The sequence below is a fragment of the Ambystoma mexicanum genome, chromosome 7q (assembly GCF_040938575.1).
Source record: "Ambystoma mexicanum isolate Mex_15411 chromosome 7q, UKY_AmexF1_1, whole genome shotgun sequence".
Lineage (NCBI taxonomy): Eukaryota > Metazoa > Chordata > Amphibia > Caudata > Ambystomatidae > Ambystoma > Ambystoma mexicanum.
The window spans coordinates 129,544,676-129,569,244 of NC_090941.1; the positions used below are offsets into that span (position 1 = coordinate 129,544,676).

The following is a 24,569-nucleotide window of genomic DNA, read 5'->3' on the forward strand; positions in this document are numbered from 1 at the left end:
ACCATATGTTTCCTTGCCCAGAATTGTGGGGTTGAACTATATATATCAGAGGGTATGAAATCAATCATGTTGCCCTGGCAGAACAACAAATAAATGTATACAACAGTTCACATATTCACACGCTGGATTGAAACGTTGCACCTAGCAAATGTAATCATGATCCCCCTGAATGACATTTTGTTTTAGTGACTGCAAATGAACAAATGTTGCTGGATTATCAAATGTGTTGCATAAACGGCACACTCAAGAGTGGACACACATTGCTATTCCATAAGGAAATACAAAAGCACTCCTTCTAAAAGGATGATTCCCTCTTTGAAGGGGCAATCCACCACAGAAAAAAACACAGTACGTTTTGTCTCTGGCCATCCATTTTATTACCCTAACATGCACACAGGCAATCAGGCCATGGGTGATCGCCTGCGCGTCTGTGCCACTTGCAGATGGTGCAAACGTGCAGCACATCCATGACATGCCCTTTTAGAGGGGGAAAGGAATTATCCAGGTACACTCCAGCCTGCTATCCACTTGAGAGAGATGTAATGGGACACATTGCACTCCAAGATTGGGAATGTCAGCATATTTCAAAGTGGGAATGGGTCCGCCTGTGACAACAGTGAATGTGCAGCAGGAAGCACAGTCGCTATTGGAGAGCACACACTACGCAGCTCAGTCCCAGTCAGGGGTGGACTGGGTACTAAAAGAGGCCCTGGAAATAATTACTGGGGACCAAAAGAGGCCCTGGAAATAAAGTTCAAAGTGGCCCCATATGACACATTTTCAGCAAGCCCAATGCTTTTCCTATGAGAAAATTTGGAAATGCCACACAAAAGAGGCACAGGGTGCAGAGGCCCACCGGGAAATCTCCAGAGTTCCATGTAGACCAGTCCACCCCTGGTCCCAGTGCTGCTCTATTAAATACAGGACCCGTGCAACGTTCCAGAGCACTGCAGCTGCACTCAAGAATGCTGTTATTTTGTTTGTACAGTATCGGGCTGCACCCGTTGCAGCACTTGAGCACTGTGCATGCACAGTGCAAGCCTTTTCTAATCTGGCCTGATGGAATTGGAACCTTTGACTTGTAGACTGCATAGTGCAGCAGCAAGAAAATATTCTTCGAAATTAATCTGCACTAGAACCCACATTGGATAATAATAGTCAAAGGAATAGATTGGTGCATGTTGAAAAATACTCGTTGTATAATTCCTTTCCTAGGCGTTCATTCCCACGTGTCTCTGCTCTCTGAAATATGTATGTTCCGCTTCCTAATCCTTTTATTTCTTTCGGATCGATTTTTCCTGTTCCTGGTGTACGAACGGCAGACTCCATTCCATGTTTTCCTCGGCACATTCTCTGGACGTAACCAGAGCAATGCATGAAGTGTTTCTCTGTCGCTTTCTCTGCTTCTCACTGTGTCTGACTCCACGATTTCTCTCCTCCTATAGCAGGGAGCTGCTGCCGGCTCAGTCCAGCCTTGTGTGAAGCTGCACAAACCCCCCCGATGCTGACCCGTGCACGCGCCAATTTGCCCACACACACAGTCAACACATCCACGGTGCATCGTCGCCGGCTGGCAGGGAGGCAGTGACACTTACAACCCCAGGCGGACCACCAGATTCCCAGAGCAGTGCTTATGAATCAGGTCTCGCGGTGCATCATAGAGCAGCACAGAGTCCTCGGGAGAGGAGGAGGCGGGGCACGGGGGCTCCTCTCATCACTGGTGGCTCCAGTCTCCCGCTTAGTGCAAAAGTTTGCCTCGACAGTGAGGTGAGGAGCGCGGGTGAGGACACCCACTGCACACCACAGACACACCCCCCTCGGGTTCAATCAATGGAGTGATTTGAGCACTTTAACAGAGGAAGTAAGGGGTGACTGGGAAAGTGTTATTGGAAGGGAAGGCTCCGCGTGGATTTCTCAACTTGGATTTGATTTGCACCATGCCTTGGATCGGGGTTCTACCGTTTTTGTGGACCTCGCTGTTGGCACTTTCGGGTGGAGCTGACGTGAAACATCGGGGCTGCGGCGAGGTCAGGCAGGCATACAGTGCCAAAGGTTTCAGCCTGGCCAGCGTGCCCTTCCAGGAAATTGCAGGTAAGGACGAGACCTGCGCTGCGTGGGGTGCCCCGGAATGGGGCCACTTCACCCGCTCGCCTTTGCCCTTCAGGTCTCCGCTGTAGTAGAGAAGCAGGCACATGGGTGCCTTTTACAAGCAGACGTGTGTGGCTCGTGCTGCCTTCCTATGTGGACTCACGCTGACTCTGCAGCATAGTGGTCGGTCTGATGTTGGGGTTCTCGAGCAAATGATTGGCTATTTATTAATGCCGCTGATAGTATGCCATTGAACATTCACGTGTGTGTTTGTGTGTGTTGGGGGGAAGGGCGCTTATCCTATCACGCTAGTGCAGTGTGATGTATAGGTTATTGGGGATGTCTCCTAAAATATCGGTCCTTAACCCTTGCGAAGTGGTCTTACAATGGGTGACCAGAAAAGACACCCCACACAGAGAAACTCGTAAATGAGTCGTTTCGCTTGAGTTCCATTCCAGCACTGTGTGTGTGTTTGTGTATGTCACACGTGAGACGCGAGACAGCCCAGCGCATGCCAGCCGCAGAGCAGATCCGCTGCCTAGCGCAGCATCACTCGACACGAGAGAAAGGTACCCCCTCGCTCCCCCACGCCCCCATGCTCAAGTGCGATCTGCTGTGCGTCTGCCGCACACGGAATGATGGGCTATTCGTGTGCACAGAAATACCCTGCCCGGCTTTAAGGCTCCGGTGCCGGGTCTTTGCTTCCGCCGGCCCTGACACGTCTGCTCAGGGAGACAACCGAGGCGTGATTAAAAGATGCCAAGAAGATGAGTTGCTGGAGTCGCGCGTGTCACTTTGTTACTAAACCTCTGGAAGGTGTTGCAAAGCAGCATGCGGTGTCCTCAGTCACGCGGCTATTCGGGAAGACGACACTGCTTTCATTGTAACAGCCCATTTCGAAATTTCGCCGCATTTCTGCGAACCACCTCCATCTCGAGATTCCGATCGAATGTTACGATGGCATGTGCTTGCGGCGATTTACTATCATCCACAGATTGCGCGCGTTTCTCTTTCCTTGAGTCCACTGCGCTTGTCTTCGGTCCAACTCAACGCGGTCCTCTACTGCAAGCCTTTCCAGTCGAACATTCGGAGGCATTTCAAGCGGCATCCCGCCGCCATCCCCTCAATAGCCCACAGGTTTCAGTGCGTGAGTGACAGCTCCAGAAAAGCACTCTGTTTCAGCCCGTGGTCCTGTCAGCTATACATGCTGGTTGGTGAGTGAGACATTCACACACTTGGACCTGAGCCCACCTGTCGTTTTTTTTTGGCTACACAGTGGAAGATCTTGTATGGTCTAAACTGCTGCCCCAGACGTCCAGCTCCGAAAATAGTGACGCGCCAGATGACAATAACGCCAAAACAATGACATTTTTAGAGCATGTTTTCCCAAGAGGCTAGCATCTAAAGACACCTATGACACCAACGTACAGCGTCGACTTTGTGTCCAAGCCGATGCAGCAACTTAAATGCATATTTCTTTGACACTTCGGGTAACATGTGTCCCATTCTATTGTTTAAATGTACACTGAAGCCTGGTCCATATTCTATTGAAGTTATTTGCTGCCAGGGCGGTCGCCAACTGGGTGTAGTGAACTACCCCGCCGTTACCTGATTGGAGCCCTCAGAGCGCGACCCGCCAAAGAATATTGCCTGGCATGGCACAGGCGGGTTGACTCTTTTTCTTGAGTTTCCTTTCCATTGTTCTAATAGCCGCTGATGTGACGGGTAAATAATGAGTAGAACACAGCCAGGGCAGTCTGGAGTAGAGTGGCGGTGGGGGAGGGGGGAATATTCCACATCATCATTCAGACACCTCTCAACACTTTTGACCACCTGTGTGGAGAGTTTAGCAGTGGTCGACGTGCACGTTTTCGCTGAGCAGAAACACCACTTTTTTCCTTGCACAGTTCCAGGGGAGAGTTCAGAAGTGTGTCATAGCTGTGGTAACTCCCTGTGGCTGGTCCACGCGAACCCACCCCTGCTGATCACATTCTGCAGCCTTCAAAACTGGCTCTCCTGCCCCCACTTAAGTATTGCCCTCTAAACCGTGACTCCGTTGGCTACTGCCCAGCTGGATAGTCCCCCAGTTTCATACGGGGCAGGGTCCCCCCTTTCTCTCCCTACTTTCATGGAGTAGCCCTGGGGCTTCAGAGATTTCCGTTCAGCTATGGCATTGCTACCCTTTAATGCCTCCTCCTGTGGCCACATTCTTAACCTAAGACAGTGGCACTTGCTAGTTGGCTACAACCAGCAGAAGCCCGGAAGTGACCACAAGGAAGCAATCTGGGAGAGCCTGCGCCGGACAAATACCTCTGCATTCGAAGGAGCCACGCGTGTTCTGCAGCAAAACGTATCACCATCAGGTGCAATAACTATCACGCCTATTCACGGCTCAGTTAATCTTGTATCGCATTTGAAATATTTGGACACTAGTAAGAGCCACACAAAGTCAACTGGCACAGACATCACGTTAGTGCACCATCACCCCAGCAAACTGTCCCCATCAAAGTCGACTTTGACAGTTCAGCCGAGAGAGGGGTTCAATTGGCTGCATATTCACCGAAGCGTCGGGGCGCTTTAGGACGAGTAGCTGTCTAGTCAGCCCGCAAGGGTTTTGCTGCTAGTGAGTGACAGCCAGAGTCACCACGTAAAGGCTCGAGGGTTGCTATTTCTGGTACTGAAAGTCGACGAAATCTATGATCGTGTGGGGCATTTCAAAAGCGTGAGATGTATGTGGGATCCCCTTTTCCCCAGGGGGTGCTAACCACGATGCGTCGCATCCACGGTGTTTTCTGTTCGTTGTTTTGAATCTGGTGGCTGAGGATGCGCTACTCCCGCCCTTCCCCGCGAACCACCCCCCGGCGGGGGAGGCGCGTGCTCTGAAAGGCTGCTCTGTTGTGTCAGGTGATGTGTAAAGCGATGTGCTGCTCTCCACATGCCGCTGAGTGTTTCTGTAATAAGTGCTGCGTCAGGATATCCGCGTGCTAAATGGTGTCCTGTCTGTTTACCGCTGGCTCCTGTTGCAAGAAGCATGGGCTGCACGAGGCACCGGGGCTGTATCGATGGTCTCCTGCAGTCAAGGTTGTTTCAGGAACGTGACACACATGAACTTGCAGGTCGTGGTACAGCAACATCCCAAACAAAAAGGGCAGAACTCGCAATGGAAATCATAAGCTGTCCGTATTGTCGACGACTTAGAATTTGTCTTGCTTGTCTAGCATTGTTTTCCAAAAGATAATATTGAATTGTTTTCTATATAAAACGTCACTTCTGTGAAGCTAGCATAACTTTAATAACCATGAAAAAAAGTATTTACAGGATGCCTAATCTTTGCGCATACCGTCTTAAACGGGGCCCTCATTTTGTAACCAAAACAAAAGAGGTGATGGCTGGAAGGTTTAGAATTAATCTTAACCCATGAAATTGCTCTGGGCAACCCTCCAGAGCACTGTTCTTCTCCCGCCAAGCCATTACAGAAGGGGAAAGACCACATGCAAATCAGGCTTGGTCCCACCACAAAGCGGCAGTCTAGACCGAACTGCTTGACACACATCCCTTCTTCAGAAGACCACAAGCATCCCCATTTTGTGACTCCAATTTTGCCGGAACTCTTTAACGATGGGGGTTGTGAAACAGTTCCCTCTTCAGCCTTTACCACACTGACCACCTTGTCACTATCTTTCTGCTTCTTTAGAGGATACCTCTGCAGCTACCCGCTCCTACTCCACTGACTCGTCACCACCTAATCTGGGAGTCACTGCTGGCACCCTGCCACTCCTGCACTCTCCTCTCCACTCCCCAGTCTGCTTGCCCGCCTTCTTCCCCATAGGGCTGGGAGAGCAGGGATCTCTGGGCTATGGAGGAGCTGGGGTTGAGCCAGGAGCTCCGACCTGACTCTTATGGCCAAACATGAGCCGAGCCAGGGAAACAGGCACATGAAACAGTGGGGGTCGGGTCTGTATCAGAGGCTGGGTGGCATAGAAAAGAGGCATGGGGTGTATAGAAAAGGGACTTGCTGGTTGCAAGAAAAGACATGTGAGGGAATGTGTAACACTGTTTAGGGGGGCTGGGGGCTGGGAAATGGCATTCAAGAGGTTCTGGGAGAGAGAAAAAGGGGTTGAGGGGACTGGGAAAAGTGGTATGAGGAGGTTTGGGGGTGAGAAAAGGGGTGTGAGGGGCTAGGGTGAGAAAAGTAGTTAAAAAGTGTGTGAGGTGGCTATGGGTGAGAAAAGAAGTGGGAGTCAGTTGGGGGCTGTAAAGGGGTTGAGAGGGAGTGGGGGCCAGGGAAAAGGGTATTAGATGTGTTGGGGGTGAGGCAAGGGATTGAGGGTGGCTGGGAAAAGTGGTAAGAGGGGATTTGGGGACAAGATGGGTGTGAGAGTTAGGGGGAGAAAAGTTGAGTGAGGTGGCTAGGGGTGGAAAAAAGGAGTGTGGGGGACCAGGGGCAAGAAAAGAGGTGTTGCAGGCTGAGTAAAGGGGTTGAGGGGGGCCGGGTTCAGAAAAAGGGAAATGTGGGTTGGGGATGAGATGGCGGTTGTGAGGGGCTGGGGTGAGAAAAGAGGTTTGAGAGGGCTAGTGGGTGAGCAAAAGGGGGTGAGAAAAGGAGTGTGGGCTTAGAGCATGGATGTGTGAGGGCTGGGTAACAGGGTTGAGGGAGCTAGGGGCCAAACATGGGTATGAGGGGTGTTGAGGATGAGAAGAGAGGTCTGGGGTGGCTAAGGGGTGGGAATAGGAGCTTGAGGGGGCTAGGGGTGAGAACAGGGGTCTGAGTGGGTTCAGGATGTGAAATGGGACATGGAGAGGCTATGGCTGAGTTAAGGGGTGTGAAGGGCTAAGGGGTGAAAAAAGTGGTGTGAGGGGGAAAGAAAAGGGGTGTGAGAGGGTAGGAACCAATAAAGGCGGTGTGAGGGAGCTGGGGCAGAGAAAAGGAGGGATATGGGGATCGAGGGGGGTGCTCTTGGTGTTGATGCAGGTAAAGGGGCTGTCGTAGGGAAAGGAGCGTGATGAAAAGGGGACTCTGAAGTGGAACTTACCTTCAAATTCGCTAGTGCACAGTAGGATCGTGCCTTCTTGAGTTCCTGTCCTTACTGCCTGACCGCCTGTCCCGTCCCAGCCCATCAATGATTGGCTGAGGTGGGATAGTAGGATTGTAAGTCAGGCCAGGATGCTCCTGTTGTGCTGTCTGCACAATGTCAGCATTTGGAGAGGCTCGTGGCTGGCCCCGGCTATGGGCAGACACTGACCCGAGATCAGGGTCAGAGGATCAGGCCAGAGCCCAAGTTGTGACACGGGCCGGCACAAGCATCTCCGGCCTCACCCATCTCCACAGCCCCATGTCCCAATACTCACCTCATGTCCTCCTCTGGTGACCCGACTGGTCCTGTCCTCCTTCGCTTTCCATGCATTGGGAGAAAGGACGTTTCATACTGGATTTCGTGCAACATTGCATTTCCTCAATGCATGACAGGGGCATTTGAGTTAGGATGCAAAACATAAACGAAGGGCAGAACATTTTCACAGACTGTTGTTTGATATCAACGGATGTCTCAGACCTTAGCAGAAACTGCACTTCAGTATGCTGGGATTGTGTTATTTAGAAGGCAACAATGGTTTCAGGCCTTACATGTCATGGACTGTTCTTTGAAATGTGTTGAAGATTAAAATGATGTTTACTTTTTTGCATGTTGCTTTTACATTTGCCCCATATGCAATTAGGCCCTAGCTTCGGGGTTCGGGTAGCTTGGGGGATTTGGGGGTTGGGGGTTTGAGGGCATAGAGAGATTCATATGTCGAATAATGGTGGGTGGTGCTTGAGTCAGAAATAGATGTGGGCCCCACCAACTTTCTCCCCAAGGAATGATTGAGCTCTCTTAAATGAACAACTGTGTGCCCCAGCCTATTCAGTACCTTCTTGTCCAAACTTAATGTCCACTCTGTACTCACTGCTCAACTCCATTTACGTTGCGACCACTCCCAAATTATAAGACTCCCAACTCTATGTCCTTCCAATACTCTTTACACCAGGGCTACTAATGCCTACCAGTGCTTTCATTTTCTTTGAGCAAATAATCAGACTAGACTACGCCCCCCTAAAGACCTTGCTTCTTGGGTGGGTTCTTGGGGATGAACCCTTTTATCCCTATCAGCGTTGAACCCATGTGCCAAACCCAATTGACATATACAATATCTAATACTCTTGTAAAAAAATAATATTTTGTTTTTAATTGTAACCCAAATAATGTCTTTCTCCAAACACACTATTTAACAGAAATACTCCAATGTGGAATAAAACATATTACGTTCTCATTCAACGTAGTAATGCGTGCATGCTTCTCTCTCTGGCATTACAAATGAGTTGTTTTTGGTAGCGGTTATGCAACTGAACTCTGCTTTCCATGAAAGCTCATAATATTTGCGTGCTGAAATATTTGTGTGTAAATGGTGCATAATATTTCACCAGGAAGTGAAGACCAATTGGAGGCGATGAAAAGAAACTTCATGTGACGATGTTCTATGTTGAAGTTCTATCCTGTGCATTAGAAATATATTAACTATTTCATAAGCAGAGCACAGTCCACAATGCACTTAAGCTGACTGCCGTCTACGCAAATCCTCCATTGTGAATTTTTCCAGGCACTGTAGCAGGCGGTCAACAAAATGGAGCTGCAAGTTTCGATACAGTGCAAGTCAAGTTCATTTGCTTTTAATACTCAAAGACTTTTGCTCGGTTAGGTAATATTTTCATGGTGCGCAGCCTCAAAAAATGTCTCCACTCATTGGCAGTGGCTCGTCCAGACTCTTTTACTGGGGTGGCCCAAGTGGGGCACTGAAGTATGCAGGGTTACCATGAAGTCTTAGCCACACACAAATAATGATCATAGTTTAGGATAATGGGGTAAAATCTGGGGTGGCCAATCAGATCCCAGGTTTAGCACGTGTCACCCCAGACCCCTCCCTTGACACGCCACTGGTTGTTGGGTCTATGTCAATGCGGGGTGAAAAGACAGCCCCAGAGTGCTAGGCCCCTATTGTGAGAGTGAAGCTCGCTAATGTGGAGTTCCATTGAAATATAAAAGCCAGTACAAAACCGTGATTTTCAACATAAGGCCTAGTGAAATAAAAGAAATGGGCGTAGCCATTGTCACTAAAATGGACATGTGCGCACCTGAAGGGGAATCTACCTGAGAGGTTAAAGCTGATGGATATGCCCAATGATGGTGACATAACATGTGGTGCAGCAGATTCTGATTTTGTGTGAACTGGGAAAAGGCACCTTTTGACAGATTCAAAACTGCAAAAGTACACTAAGGAAATATACAGGGAAATGGTAGTCATGTGAAAAATACCAAGGAGGAAGTGTACCTTACGTCTGAAAAGTGGAGCCAAGTGACATATTCCGGAGAAAGACACTTACTTTTCACAAATAAACTGACATTTAAATGGTAAGGCCCACTTGTTGGATTTTTCTATGTAACTGTGGCCTATGTGTGGATAATACCTAAAGTGAACTTACATCTGTCCAAACTGTCTGCCAAGAAAGATAATATTTCAAACAACATGCCCAGATATAATGCTAAAATCTTACATGCAAGCACAACTTGTTGATTTAAAGCTGTATTTTCTGAAGTATAGATACAGCTGGTGTTTTTCGAAGTGAACTGAAAGGTCTGTGAGTATGAAACTTTGACCTCAAGACATGTGGGCTAGGCCCACAAGGAAAAGCAGGTCTTGTTCAGTTATAAATACAAATAATTAACAGAGAATTAGATCAAAATTGTCGGAGTTGCAGATAACACAGCCAGCAGAAATCACCTTTCAGGTAAGGCCTCCCCATTAACTGTGTATTAGTGACCAGCAGAAATGACCTTTTCAGGACTAACTTGACCTCAAGAAATGGCTTCAGAGCCACTAATGGGTGATCAAATATTGTGCATGAAACAGATTGCTGATAAGCAGATGTTTGGGTCAGGTGATGATGGAGAAATGCGATTTAGGAATAGGTGGTGGCTATGTGAAACTGAGGGACCCATGTGATGCCTGGCTATATGATTAACATTGTGTCATCTTTTCTTTAATTAAAAGAGAATCATATGTCCAGGTGAGCTCACCCTGTACTCAGATTAAAGGGGATTAAAAGCCTGCCAGTAACATGTACATATGAATCCCGTATGATATATTCAATTTAAGTTATGAAGACAATGATGTTTCCGGCCTTCACATAATTCCAAGGGAATAGTAAGTTGGTGTGATGATAGGTTATGGAAGTAAGGTTGTAATCAGGAAGGGGCAGATTTGTGACTATTTCAACTCAGGAGTAAATTCATAAAAACTGTAGCTCCATCCAGATCTGATTAGTATTTTCTGACTCGTCATAAAATATAGAACTCAAAAATGTATATGTGCCTGCAGTTATCTGAAAAACTAGAGTAGCCGCCATGTTGTTAGATGTTAAGGTCATTGATAAAGTTAAACCCACTTGTGGTTTTTGTGATGATGAATGTTTCTCCTCCCTCAGCCTGCATCATTCACACCCCTAACTCCTTGTCCTATTAGCAGGCAGTTGGCATATTGAGGGTAGGGAGAGGTAGAGAGCTGGCCAACCTGGAGCATGGGAATTATGATAATAATGGAGTGGCATCAGTCCTATAAGAGATCAGTTTTCAATCTGAGAGGGGTGAGATCTTTGTTTGACTTTTTGACTCTTGGGACCTTTCTTTGGACTTTTGATTTTTCCCATGACTTTCCCACTCTATTTCTGGGCCTTAAACATTGTGTGGGAGGCAGTGCCTGGGAAATCTAGAAGCTAGCTGGGCCTGCCATTTGAGAAGCCAGAGGAAGTCTGGGTCCTTGGTACTACCCTTGACCAAAGCCTTTGACCAGATCTGTGCTGTCATCAGAGGAGCCCTGTCTTTTCCCTGGATGCCCCATAACCAAGGCCTCCCATGCAAGTAGATTAATCAAAATGCCAACAAAGGTGTGTGGGGGGGAATATGCTAGCCTTAATCTCTACCTCGCATAGCGAGTAGGGAGGGGGAACTGGGAGAGACCCTTGGCACATTTTATTAAATCAAACTCAAATGAATTCCACCATAGAAAATCACCATATCCATTTAAATTGAATTGTGTTCGGAACTGCATGCCTTAATCCTTTCCATTACATTGTGGAGAGGGGGGAACCTGTATAGATCCATAGTGTATTGAATTGTAGTTAAAACAATTAATTCCCACATAGAAAATCACAGGATGAGTGTTGTTAGATTTCAAAACTAACAACGTTCATGTCCAGTCTGTTAGAGCTGGAATAGACAATAAAGTACTTGGCTGACTCTACTTTCTGAAACCCCTGTATTTTGTACAGAAGGGGGGTGTCCATAATCCCAAAATAAGGAATCCTAAAACTCTGCTATTCAAGTGAATGTTATTAGTGCAAAACAAAATTTCCCATTTATTTTCTTGCATTCCAAAACAATTTCCCCCAAAGGCCTGTATTTCATGCAAATAACAAGCCCATATAGATGTTTCCATTGAGTTCCTTTCCTGACTTTGCCTTTCAAATAAAACACCCAAAATGATTTTCCCATTGACCACATTTCTTGACTTTGTCTTTCAAATAAAAAAAAACCATTTTTTTTTCATTCTGTCTATTTGCTGCTGTATTCCCACTCTCTGTACCTTGCCTTAAAATTAAGAGGTCATATATAACTGATACCTGGGGTGGGGGTTGCTGGGACAGAAGAGCAATGTGATAAACCATTTCATAATTATTAATGTGCAAAAAATCCTCTGTGTGTGTTTGATGTACAGTCTCTACATTTTACCTGGTGTGTTGCAGTATCTGTAAATTCTTTAGAAATACAAGTAAGTCAATTGGTGCAAGCAATTTGAAATTGTGACTTTGGGCCTCATTCAGAGTTTGCCGGTTCAGACACAATGGTGGTGGTAAAACCGCTGCCACCGTTGTCTCTGGACCGGCAAACTACGAGTTCTGCAGGTGAGTGGTGTTACTCCCGCCAGGTCTGACTTGGCTGGAGTAACGCTACCCGCCTGCAGACGGAAATGGAAACACCAGCACCAGCACCATTAATGAAATTAATTAAAAACGGCACCTATAGGACTCCATGGGAATGGGCAGTTACAGAATGCCGGCTCCGGAATTACCGGATCACCGGGGCTGTAATCCCCCGGTGATTCCACCAAGTCTGGAGCCGGTTATTCCCTATGGGTCTGGCACCAGCCTGCCAGTTTTATCGACACGGCTACTGCCGGACGCGTAATGAGGCCCATTAAGTTGTGCCACGGCATTTGGTGGTTGATGTTTTGGTTGCTATTATTATTTGTCAAACTTCAAATAAATATATATTCTTACGATACACTGGCCTGGTTCCAAGCTCATTGGTGGTACAGAGGGTATTTGCTGGGGTGGTGCAAAATAGGTTGGAGGTCTCACTAAAGTTGAATCTGTATAAGCGCTTTGGGTGCGGTCACATTGCTTGTGGGGGAAAGGAACTCCCTGAGCGAGTGACTTCCTAATAAATCCTGCCATCAAGGAGCTACTAATTAACTGACTGGGTGCTATGATTAGGAGGCACTAGCTTGAACCCATAATTGCAAAATATTCCCTCTAACACTGGATGATGCTACATAGGCCTTGGATGCCATAAGTATGTGTAACAGCCATGACTGTTCTGCTTCTTGTCTTCACCCAAGACCTGGCTTATGTCTTGACCAGTTGAGATGGCCAAGGAAAGTGGCCCATGCCTTGAGAGTCAGATCATTTATCAAATGAAACAAATACATCTTTAACTATTGAGACCTGTGGGAACCTTCTTTCATTTTTAGATCCCGGCAAAATCCATCTACCAAAAGTAACAGAACTTGCGCATTGCTCGCTGGATGACTGAGTTTCCTTTCAGGCGTCCCTAAGTTGGGTAATTGAGAATATGTGTACTTCGGCAATGCCCTGCTGCGTTTGACATTCCAGACAGTCCAAGCACTTGCGTTAAGCCTCAGGCCATTCTCCTTATTTGATAGCAACGAGGCATACTCTCATTTTATTTATATCGCCACTTAGCTTCAACTGGTCAGCTTCGACTAAATGAACAGCGGCTTAAAATGGCAAAGTCTATTACATTTGATCAACAAGAAAAAGCCTTAATGACTAAGGTGCATTTGAAATGTGTACCTGCTTTACCTCCCGATGACACAGATATTGTGCTGTACAGTTTACCTATGTGTCTATTATTCTGCACAGTGCTTTGGAAAATAACTCTCTAAACAGATTTTTATTTCCTCTACTATTGAAATAACAATATTGACTGCATTGCAGTTTTAATGTGCACATTTCTCCAGACTAACCGACTTTTCAATTGCTCTGTTACAGGACACAATCTCAAATTACCAACAATGTGGCCTGGCATTTCCTTTTCATGTGACCTTTTCTGATACTGTGGTGCTATTGAAGGGGGACTTGGAACTAGAAGGGGTTTTTACCTCGTTGCTATGCAGTGTGTATGGTCTATGTATAAAGTAGCCTACCCAGGCATAGACAGATGCCATGATGGTGACAGGCAATACTTGATCCCCCTGTTCTATGCACATGACCACGTCTCATGCAGATTATATTGGGGACAGGCTGTAGATAAGATTAGCTCTACAAATATTAAGGTCCCAATTCGTGGAACGCGAAGTGACTGCACTGCAAAGAAACACCCTGATTCACAGAGCGACGCAAAGTGTATTTTTCAAGTGCAAAGTGACTTTGCACCACTTTGCACCAGTGCAAAGTCAATTAATGAAAATGTCTTATGCCAAATTAAATGTTTTCAGCATTTCATTTTTTGATTAATGCACAGGCACTTTACATGGACTCTAATCATATGTAATAAATGTGTTTTCATATGTTTTTGAATTTTGTTTGCATTGTTGTATTGTGTGCCTCATGGATCAAGCAGATTTTAAAATGATATAAAAATCAAATGAAATGATATGGAATCATAGCCTTAATAGGAACCATTTCTTGGGTTGTTTTTCGCATGGCCACTGTGGCTAGCAGGTAAATGGCGATGCCTTCAATGTGGGGATATTATCCACTCCAGACCTTGCTGGAAGAGATTGTGTTATTCCCGATTCACGCCCTCTCCAACCATCTCTGCAGATCCCGCTTCCTAAGTCAAATTGAATGAGACATGCCTTCTGGCTGCGCCCACATTCTGTACACTCCATGCACCATGCTAAGGGCCTGATTCTCAACATGATGTGAAGTACCGAAAATGTCGTATGAAGTGTTTCCAACATTTTCGGTACTTAAGACATATTCTGAAGGTGGCGCATTTATCTGAAGTCTGAACGAATGCAGCACTTTCCGAATATATATTTGGGTTGCTAGGAAGGGCGAGAAAGCAACCTAGCAACCAGAACTTTCGGTATCAGGCATTTTACATGCCGATTCCTGTGGCACTCCTCCACTTTAGCAAATGGGAAAAAGTGGCACCCATGTACGGCACCACTTTGGTGTCACTGTTATGGAGGATTGCCACAGTATGTTTGACTCCTGAAAGGCCATTGGCATGAGGGTCACAAACTTCACAAGCATCACACTAGGGAAATAGAAGCAGCTCCACATTCTCATTCCCACAGGCCACAAGCACAGCCCTTGTTTCTCCCTCAAATCCCTGCGCTCCTCATTCCCCATTAACTAATGAGTCCATGACTGACTTGGAGTCGCATGCACAAGCTACACAATATTTCAAATGAAACCCTTCTTATGCACTATTGGATTGCACTTGTTTTTCAACCTGCTAAGCTGGAAAGACCATATGCAAATCAGGCTTGGTTCCAGCCATCACCTCTTTCGTTTTGCATAATGCCCTGTTTGCTTCCCCACTGGTCAGTGATCTCGGCAGTATTTTCGTAAAATTACGATGACCTCATTATTTTACTAACGTGCTTCAGAGATTTTGCAATCCGCCCGTTCTCTACAGAAACAGGCGGATTGCAGGCAGTGCACTGTTACGACACCCAGGCCCAAGTAAAAATGGAAGTGGTGCCTGGGCATCAGGAAAAGGCGTAGCGAAGCAGGCTGTTGAGCATGCTCACTGCGCCTCTTTGAGAATCGAGCCTGTCAGATGTAAGCTGTTGCCTGAAACAACTGGCAATGGTGATCCAACCCCCTTCAAATCCAGTAGTTGAGTCAGAGCAAACTACACTGTCCCTTGTACTCCCAGGAGAGAGACAAGCTAAACTAGGCCTCGCAAACATGTTTTAGAGGGAAAAAGAGGCATCCTGTCTGGCAGAAAATGTCTCTCTTCAGTGTATTAAGAACTCGTAATCTGTGATGAGGATGTGAAGGACACTCTACTGATGGTTGAGGTAATACCCATGGCACTAACCTGCAAGCCACATCTCCCCATGTACCGTTTTGATCGATGTTCGCAACACACAATCTACATACACTATTAAGCTCCTAAAGCTAACAATGAAATGTCAAACTATTGACATACCATTTTGTTTGTTTGTTTATTTGTTTGTTTGTTTTATTCATGTGTAGGGCGCGCCAGACCAAAGGGTATCAGGGCGCATGATCAACAAGGATATTCTCAGCTTGGTTACAGTGCTGTACAAAATTTACAAGTATATACAAAGGGAATACAGGTAAAGTACAAGGCGGTTGCATTAACAGCAATTTACAAAATGTACACAAGGAGGCATGGATCAGGAGGTTTCCAGTCATTTTCCTTTATCCAGTGGATATAATTGCACCTGAAATGAGTGTAGATTTGGGCTGTCCTTAAGGTGGGAGGCAGGGAGTTCCAATGTTGGGCCGCTTTCACCTGGAAGCTATTCCCTCCACTTTTGGATCGTTTAAATCTCGGCACTGTGAGGAGGTTGGAGTTTGCTGTTCTGTTTGATCGGTTGGGGGTGTATTATTGAGGCCTTTATGCGTAAGTGAGGCTACCTTCAGAATTCTCCTGGTGTTGGAGATATGTTCTTTTTTGGAGATGCTCAGAGCTACTCTGAGAGCATTACTTTTGCAAGATTTGGATTTTGTTTGTAATATATTTGTCGGCTCCAACATATAAGTCATTACAATAATCCAGTTTAGATAGGATGAGGGCTTGGACTAGATTGATGCAGCTGTGGGTCGAGAGGAAGGGTTTTGGCTGCTCTAATTTATTTACAGGTGTAGGCTGTGGAGGAGGCCATGGAACTGACCTGTTTGTGGAAGGAAAGGGTGGCATCATGGTAAAATCCTAGCATTTTAACTTCCTTGGCTACATTAACAGGGTTACTGTCTATGATGAAGCTTGCGTATTTGTAATCTAGTTTGTTTAAGTTGAGGGTGGTGCCCAAGATAATGAGCTCTGTCTTGTCATCATTCAGGCATTGTCAAGATGTGCGTCCCTAGGGCGCTGCGTACCTGTGTTTCCTGTAGGCTTGCGTGCCGGGGTCGCCAGGACGTTGCTTGTAGAACGAAAGATGAGAGGGTAACGCCAGGAACCGGCCCAGGTCCCGTCCTGATTGCAGGATTGAAAATGGGTCCGATTCCTGACGCCACGGGTGAACACTTCCCTGGATTTACGTGGCGCCAGAACAGTGCAAGCACTGAACAGGGAAGGCCGGTAGATGAAGACAGCGAGCTTGAGTGCGTTGCTGTGATTCTGCAGAATCCTTCTAGAAGATGTTGAGAGAAGCCAGCCGGGGCTGTAGAATGGCAGAAAAGGCAGACGGCAAGTAGGACCGAGCAAAGGCACCGGAGGCACTGGCACCCAGCACAAGGCAGAGGAGAATTCAGGTAAGGAAGGTGGTCAGGCAGGAGAGGGAAGGGAGGTAAGGAGGAATGATGAAGGGACCAGAGGAACTAGGACAGGACTGGACAAAACCCAACCCAAGAGAGCAGACCCCCAACCAAGGAACCTAACCACCAGGGGAAGGGAAGGCCAGGCAACCTGGAAGGAAACAAGGGAGGCAAGCGAGGAGACCAAGGAAGCACAAGAATTTCCAGAAGCGAGCGGGAGGTCAGGACCAAACCGCGTTGAGACGCGGCGAGTTCAGATCCGGAAGCCCCTTTATAGTGATTCGGCACGGAAACGAGGCTTGACCCGCAATCCGAATCTGCGCATGCGCGGAATCACGGTATTCGCGGGAACGAGGCTTGGACCACAAGCCCGTTCCCTGCCGTTTCCGCGTATGCACGCATGCACCCCAACTCGCCCGTGACCAAGGCGAAACCGCGGGTACAGCCACCAGGCATCACCCCGCCCACGAGGACACGGCCGATCCCGATCCCGGGTGAGTGTCCTAACACCATGCCCCCTCCCAGAAAGACCCGGGGCCCCCGGTCTACAAGGATGGCGTAAATAGAACTCACGCACCAAACGGGGAGCATGGACATTCCCAACAGGTTCCCAAGTGCGGTCACAAGCCGAATACCCCTCCCAATCCACCAGGAACTGCAATTGACCCCGATGGAAACGAGAATCACAGATTTCTCGGACCTCATATTCAGGAACACCCTGCACCTCAATGGCCGCAGGACGAGAGCCCTAGCGCCCATAAGGGTCCTCCAGGTGAGGCTTAAACAAGGAGACATGAAACACAGGATGCACCCGCCAGGATGGGGGTAAATCCAATTCGAATGCCACCGGGGAAATCTGTCTAGTAATCCGGAAGGGTCCTAGGAAACGGGGAGCAAATTTCGTAGGTAAGTTGCGAACAGGTAAGTTCTTGGAAGAAAGCCACACCTTCCCACCAACCTTGAATATAGGTTCCGGGGTACGCCTCCTATCTGCCTGGACCTTCATGTCCTCACGTGCCTTAACCAGGGTACCAGTCGCCTGGGCATGCAGTCTTCGGGTTTCTTGAATCAGCTGATCAGCAGAGGGAACCGCGCTTGGTCGTACAGGAACAAACGGAAAAAGTCTAGGACTGAGTCCATAGGTACAAAGAAAGGGGCTTACACCTGTTGCAGAATGAATCGAGTTGTTGTAAGCTACCTCAGCAAAGTCCAGTTGCAATGCCCAGTTGGTCTGAGAGGCGTTGGAGAAACAGCGCAGATATTGTTCCAACGTCTGATTAGTCCTCTCCGTCTGTCCGTTGGACTGTGGATGATAGCCAGAACTAAGTGCTCGATGTATGCCCAGGTGATGACACAGTTGTTTCCAAAAGGATGATATGAACTGGGAACCGCGGTCCGAGATGATCTTATCAGGTAGTCCATGCAACCGGTAAATGTTGTGCAGAAATGCTCGGGCCATGGAACTCGCAGAGGGAACTTTAACAAAAGGGATAAAATGAGCCATCTTGGAAAAACAGTCAACTACTACCATAATGCATGTGAAGCCCTCGGAAGGTGGTAGTTCCACTATGAAATCAGTAGCTATGGTGTGCCAAGGATAGGGCGGTGTCTCAATGGGTTGGAGTAGACCGAGTGGTTTCCTTCTGGGTATCTTAACTTGTGCACATACTGGACAGCATTCCACGTATTGTTTAACTTGTTTGGCCAATCCTGGCCACCAAAACTGTCGGGCGACGAGTTCTTGTGTAGCACGTATGCCCCGATGACCCCCGATCTTCGAATCGTGAAAAGCATGCAAAATGGCATTCCGAAGAGAGTCGGTGGGAGCATACAATCTCCCACTGAAGTAGAGCAATCCCTCGTTCTCACAAACTTGGGGCAATTTCAAAAGTTCAGTTCTGTAAGGGTCTGCCAATGTTTCCTGTAAGAACGTATCCAGGCAATGAGACACTGAAAACAAGAAATGTTCTGGGGCTAGCAATAACTGGTTCTGGCTGTCTTGCTTGATGTCTTCCAAGGAGCGAGACAATGCGTCTGCTTTCAGATTCTGAGCATTTGGTATGTAAGTGATCGTGAAATCATAATGAGAAAAGAAAAACGCCCAACGGGCCTGGCGGGAATTGCGACATTGAAGAGATCGTAGATACTGTAGATTTCTATGGTCGGTACGGACCTCAACAGGAAATTGGCCTCCCAAAAGATGATGGCGCCATTCTTCAAAAGCCAATTTGATGGCTAAAAGTTCCTTTTCGATCACGGCATAATTCCGTTCGCTCGACGTTAGTTTTTGGGAAAAATAAGCCACTGGGAATTCAACATCCGACTGCGGGTCCTTCTGTAGCAGAACTGATCCAACGGCGAAATTCGACGCATCTGCTTCCACAATGAATGGTCTACTTTGGTCGGGATGATGTAGGATGGGAGAGGTGCTGAAGGCGTCTTTGAGACGTTCGAACGCATTGGTGGCTTCCTCATTCCACACAAACAACGTCTTACTGCTGATTAAACCGGTTAAAGGTGCTGTGAGATTGGAAAAACCTGGTATAAAGCGCCTATAGAAATTGGCGAATCCAAGGAATCGCTGAAGGGCCTTCACATCGTTAGGCCGTTTCCATTCTTGAATAGCCCGTGACTTAGTTGGGTCCATCTGTATGCCAGAACGGCAAATCACGTACCCAAGGAACTCAATCTTGTCTTGATTGAAGAGACATTTCTCAATTTTGGCGTAAAAGTGGTTCTGATGTAAACGGTTGAGAACTTCTTTGACATGTATGATGTGTTCCTTCTCATTCTTTGAGAAAATCAGTATATCATCTAGGTATACCCATACTGATATTCCGAATAAATCCGAAAATATGTCATCCATTAAACGCTGAAAAACGGCTGGGGCATTGCATAGTCCGAAAGGCATTACACGATATTCATAGTGCCCTAAGGGTGTCTTAAAAGCCGTCTTCCACTCGTCACCAGTCTTGATTCGTACCAGATGATATGCCCCTCTTAAGTCCAACTTAGTAAATATACAGGCAGAGTGCAAGGATTCCAGGATATCACGTATTAGAGGCAATGGATATCTATCCTTCCGAGTAAGTTCGTTTAACTGCCGATAGTCCACACAGGGACGTAACGTGCCCTCCTTTTTCTTGACGAAAAACAGCAGAAATCCCGCAGGAGACTTGGAAGGGGTGATATACTGTTTCTGAAGGCAGTCGTTGAGATATTCTTGTAAGGCTGTTCTTTCTTGCGGGGATAAGGAATACACTCGTCCATGTGGAATCACAGATTCTGGTACAATCAAAACTTCTATGAGGAGGCAGGGGTATGTCCTTAGGTTCCGAAAACACAGAGGAATAATCCGCATATTCAGAAGGTATGGTAGACAACAGGCATACGCTAGATGTTCCATTCACCTCTGTCTGCGTGGCAATTGTAGATATCCCAACTGATAACCTTGCGGAGGAACAATCCAGCAAACAACGATCCGAATTAAAGGTCACTGTACGGGTTACCCAATTAACCTTAGGGTTGTGGTACAACAACCAGGGTAAACCCAACACGATCGGATAAGATGGTGATTTAATCACATCCAAAGATATGTTTTCCAGATGTTCATTGATCCGCAACTGCAGAACACCGGTGTGATGTTGTATGGGACCAAAAGACAAAGGTGTACCATCAATGACCTCAATCGGTGTAGCTTGCCTTTTCTTAAGTAGAGGGATCTGATTCTGCTTGACGAACTCAACGTCGATATAGTTGCCAGATGCACCACAATCTAGAAGACCCATGATTTCAGTTGACTTATCCTGCCACAGTACTTTAATTCGGAGTACCAAAAGGGCTGCGGGAGACATGGGCAGTAAGATCCCATCGGTATCCGGAAGGGCTGGTGTGAACGGTAGGCCTGTCATTGCCTTCCTTATACTTGACAGGCCTACTAGTTTTCCGACTTCCTGAGTGGTCGTAACTGACAAGTACCCAGATAGTGCCCGGAGGCACCGCAATATAGGCACAAATTCAAGTCCCTTCGACGTTTCCTCTCTTTCGCGGACAAAGGTCCTCTGAGTGCCCCTAATTGCATGGGTTCCGGACCCGTTTCTGCTGTACTTGAAGTGCCAGTAGGTGATGGAAAAGACCTGGGGTACGGCTTCTCCAACCGACGTCTTTCCCCCTTCCGCTCAGCCAAACGGTGATCGATTCGTAGGACCTGTTCCTGAAGTACCTGTAAAGTATCCGGTTCTGGTATATGAAGAAGTTCGTCCTTGTACTCCTCTCTCAGACCTCGCCGAAAAAGCGTCTTCTTTGTTACTTCTGGCCATTGAGAATCCGCCGCCAATTGACGGAACCGACCAATGTATGAGATCAGATCACTTGAACCCTGCTTTAAATCCATCAATTGGTTTTGTGCTGTGGCGGCCAAGTTAGGTGACTGGAATACTTCCAAAAACGCTTTCTCGAAGGCGGCAAAATCACCCAGTATTGGACTGTTTGCTGACACCAAAGGAGCTGCCCAAGCAAGTGCATTTCCAGTTAGATTCCCTAGAATATACCCAATCTTCGCCTTCTCGTCGGTGAAATGGGAAGCCCGGAACAAAAAATGGATCTTGCAATGGTTCCAAAATTCGGCCACTCTTCTAGAATCCCCGTCGAACTTCATGGGTGTCGTCTGTGCCATGGCAGAATCAGCCTGGGTTGTGGTGCTAGTCCTATGCACCACCATCTGACGTAGAGTCTCGTTTTCTAGACGAAGTGCTGTCATTTCAGCCCTTAAAGACCTGATTTCATCCCTCAGATCAGAGGTTTCCTCCATCTCTGGGTCTGAATCGGAGGTTAGGCGTCTCAATCTGTCAAGATGTGCGTCCCTAGGGCGCTGCGTACCTGTGTTTCCTGTAGGCTTGCGTGCCGGGGTCGCCAGGACGTTGCTTGTAGAACGAAAGATGAGAGGGTAACGCCAGGAACCGGCCCAGGTTCCGTCCTGATTGCAGGATTGAAAATGGGTCCGATTCCTGACGCCACGGGTGAACACTTCCCTGGATTTACGTGGCGCCAGAACAGTGCAAGCACTGAACAGGGAAGGCCGGTAGATGAAGACAGCGAGCTTGAGTGCGTTGCTGTGATTCTGCAGAATCCTTCTAGAAGATGTTGAGAGAAGCCAGCCGGGGCTGTAGAATGGCAGAAAAGGCAGACGGCAAGTAGGACCGAACAAAGGCACCGGAAGCACTGGCACCCAGCACAAGGCAGAGGAGAATTCAGGTAAGGAAGGTGGTCAGGCAGGAGAGGGAAGGGAGGTAAGGAGGAATGATGAAGGGACCGGAGGAACTTGGACAGGACCGGACAAAACCCAACCCAAGAGAGCAGACCCCCAACCAAGGAACCTAACCACCAGGGGAAGGGAAGGCCGGGCAACCTGGAAGGAAACAAGGGAGGCAAGCGAGGAGACCAAGGAAGCACAAGAATTTCCAGAAGCGAGCGGGAGGTCAGGACCAAACCGCGTTGAGACGCGGCGAGTTCAGATCCGGAAGCCCCTTTATAGTGATTCGGCACGGAAACGAGGCTTGACCCGCAATCCGAATCTGCGCATGCGCGGAATCACGGTATTCGCGGGAACGAGGCTTGGACCACAAGCCCGTTCCCTGCCGTTTCCGCGTATGCACGCATGCACCCCAACTCGCCCGTGACCAAGGCGAAACCGCGGGTACAGCCGCCAGGCATCACCCCGCCCACGAGGACACGGCCGATCCCGATCCCGGGTGAGTGTCCTAACAGGCATAGACTATGAGAGGCCATCCATTGCTGGATGATGAGGTATACTTTGTTTTTCAAGGCCAAATCCTTGTCATAATCTCCCGTCAGCGGGATGAGGATCTGGGTATCATCAGCATAATTGGTGTAGGTGATACCAAGACCATCCAGATCATTGAAAAGGGGCTTTGTGAACACATTGTACAGAGTGGGATAGATGCATGAGCCCTCGGGGACCCCACAGGGGATGGGGATAGGGTGAGCAAAAGCTATGGTAGAAAAGACACACATGGACCTGTTGTTGAGGACGGATTGAATCCAGCCAATAGCCTCTTGTGAGAAGTGGGCTGCCGAGTCGAGGTGGTTACAGAGTATTTTGTGGTCTACTAAATCAAATGCAGCTGAAAGGTCAAATAGAAGTACTAGGGCCATCTTCCCATTGTCTCTGAGAGTATCAAGTTGTGCCTTGGTGCCAATGAGGGCTATCTCAGTCCCGTGTGGTGGTCTCAAGCCCGTCTGCATATATAAAGAGAGACAAAGCTAGAGTGCAGATGCCAGAGGTACAGAATAACAGAAAACAGTATTTCACATTGGGGACCAGTCACAATTAAAATCAGGTTTTAATAATAAATCATAGAAATTAAAACAACCAATTAAATGAAGTGGTCCACAGTATAAAACATACGATATCCAATAAAAGACAAACTAAAACAGAAGTTACGTGACAAACTTGTTTAGCTAGTTACAAAACCAGTGTATCGAAAGAGCACAAGAGGGTACCTATTAAACAGATTGTGTAGTACCCTACTTCAGTTGGAATCAATGTGTCATAAATTTAGATCTCTGGTTACAATACAGAGAGATATCTCGACATGTTTCTGTTCCTAAAACAAGTATGGATCATTCATCAGGAGGAAAACATTGAGATAACCCAGTTACAATTGAAATATTACAAATAACAGGGAAAACTTCCTAGCATCTGTGAGGATAAAACAGAAAAACAAATAGTCAGCTCATGAGTAGCAAGATGCTTTGAACAGTTCAAAATCCATGAACAGAGGCATACAAAAAGAGGGGACAAATACCTCAAATGATACCTGTGGGTGCTCGCTACTAAGAATAGTAGGAGGTAGAAGACCACTTGGTTAATCCTACAAGAGATAAAAAATACCTTATAAGCGTTATAAGTCGCTTACAGAGAAGCAGAGATTGTGTTTCACACACAGCAGAAAGGGAGACTAATGTGCAGACGTCAAGCACTGTGCTGCAGATGTCACAAGGATTCACCAGAAATACGAAGGTATGTGTGGGTGGATCACCGAACAAGTTGGTCGAATCATTACATAACCGGTGAAGTAATGTAAATCAGAGAAACGCTATGCCCAAAGTGAAAATGCAGAAGCTCGACAGTGCTCGAAATTACTGTGAGGGCAATACATCGCTTCGAAAAGTAAAGTAGACTGTGGTGGTCAATTATGTCCCGAACCCGAAGGTAACACCCAGGGATGTGCTGCCGTGAAATACATAGCAAAACATGCCATACCTTAGAAGAGCCCATAATGGCAAAAGATCAAAGGGAATCCTTCTTTCGGCACTGGAAGGAAAGTGAAACATACGAGCGGAGCTAGCATTAATTGTCGCTCATAACCCATCTAGCTTGAACTTGTTCATGAGCGCATTCAAAAATTGGCTTACCCAATGCTAAATAACCGCCAGAGGAGACGTGCTCTGTGCTAAGCGGGAACAGCTCCGTGAATGACTCAGGAGGCTCGCCACCGCCGATGCTACCAGGTAGTCATAGTTACCTGGTAGTCCTTCCACTATGTTTAGTGGAAATGTGGCGTGTGCCTGGAAAAACAAGGCACAAAACGGCGGCCATCTTAAGATGTAGAGTAGGTGCCTGTAAGACAGTGGCCTAAGGGTGAACAGAGGTGGAGGGAAAGGG

General features: G+C 47.3%; 1 protein-coding gene across 2 annotated transcripts in view; it reads left to right on the top strand.

Annotated features, from left to right (window-relative positions):
- The first annotated feature begins 1,372 nt into the window (after positions 1-1,372).
- Positions 1,373-24,569, top strand: part of GPC6 (glypican 6) — a 3,633,782-nt gene continuing 3,610,585 nt past the window's right edge. The window contains exon 1 of one of the 2 annotated variants that reach the window (XM_069639953.1): positions 1,373-2,091. In XM_069639953.1, the coding sequence (XP_069496054.1) occupies positions 1,938-2,091 (154 nt within the window). In that variant the 5' untranslated portion in view covers positions 1,373-1,937. The remainder of the gene's footprint in view (positions 2,092-24,569) is intronic. The other variant, XM_069639952.1, reaches the window with a different exon arrangement.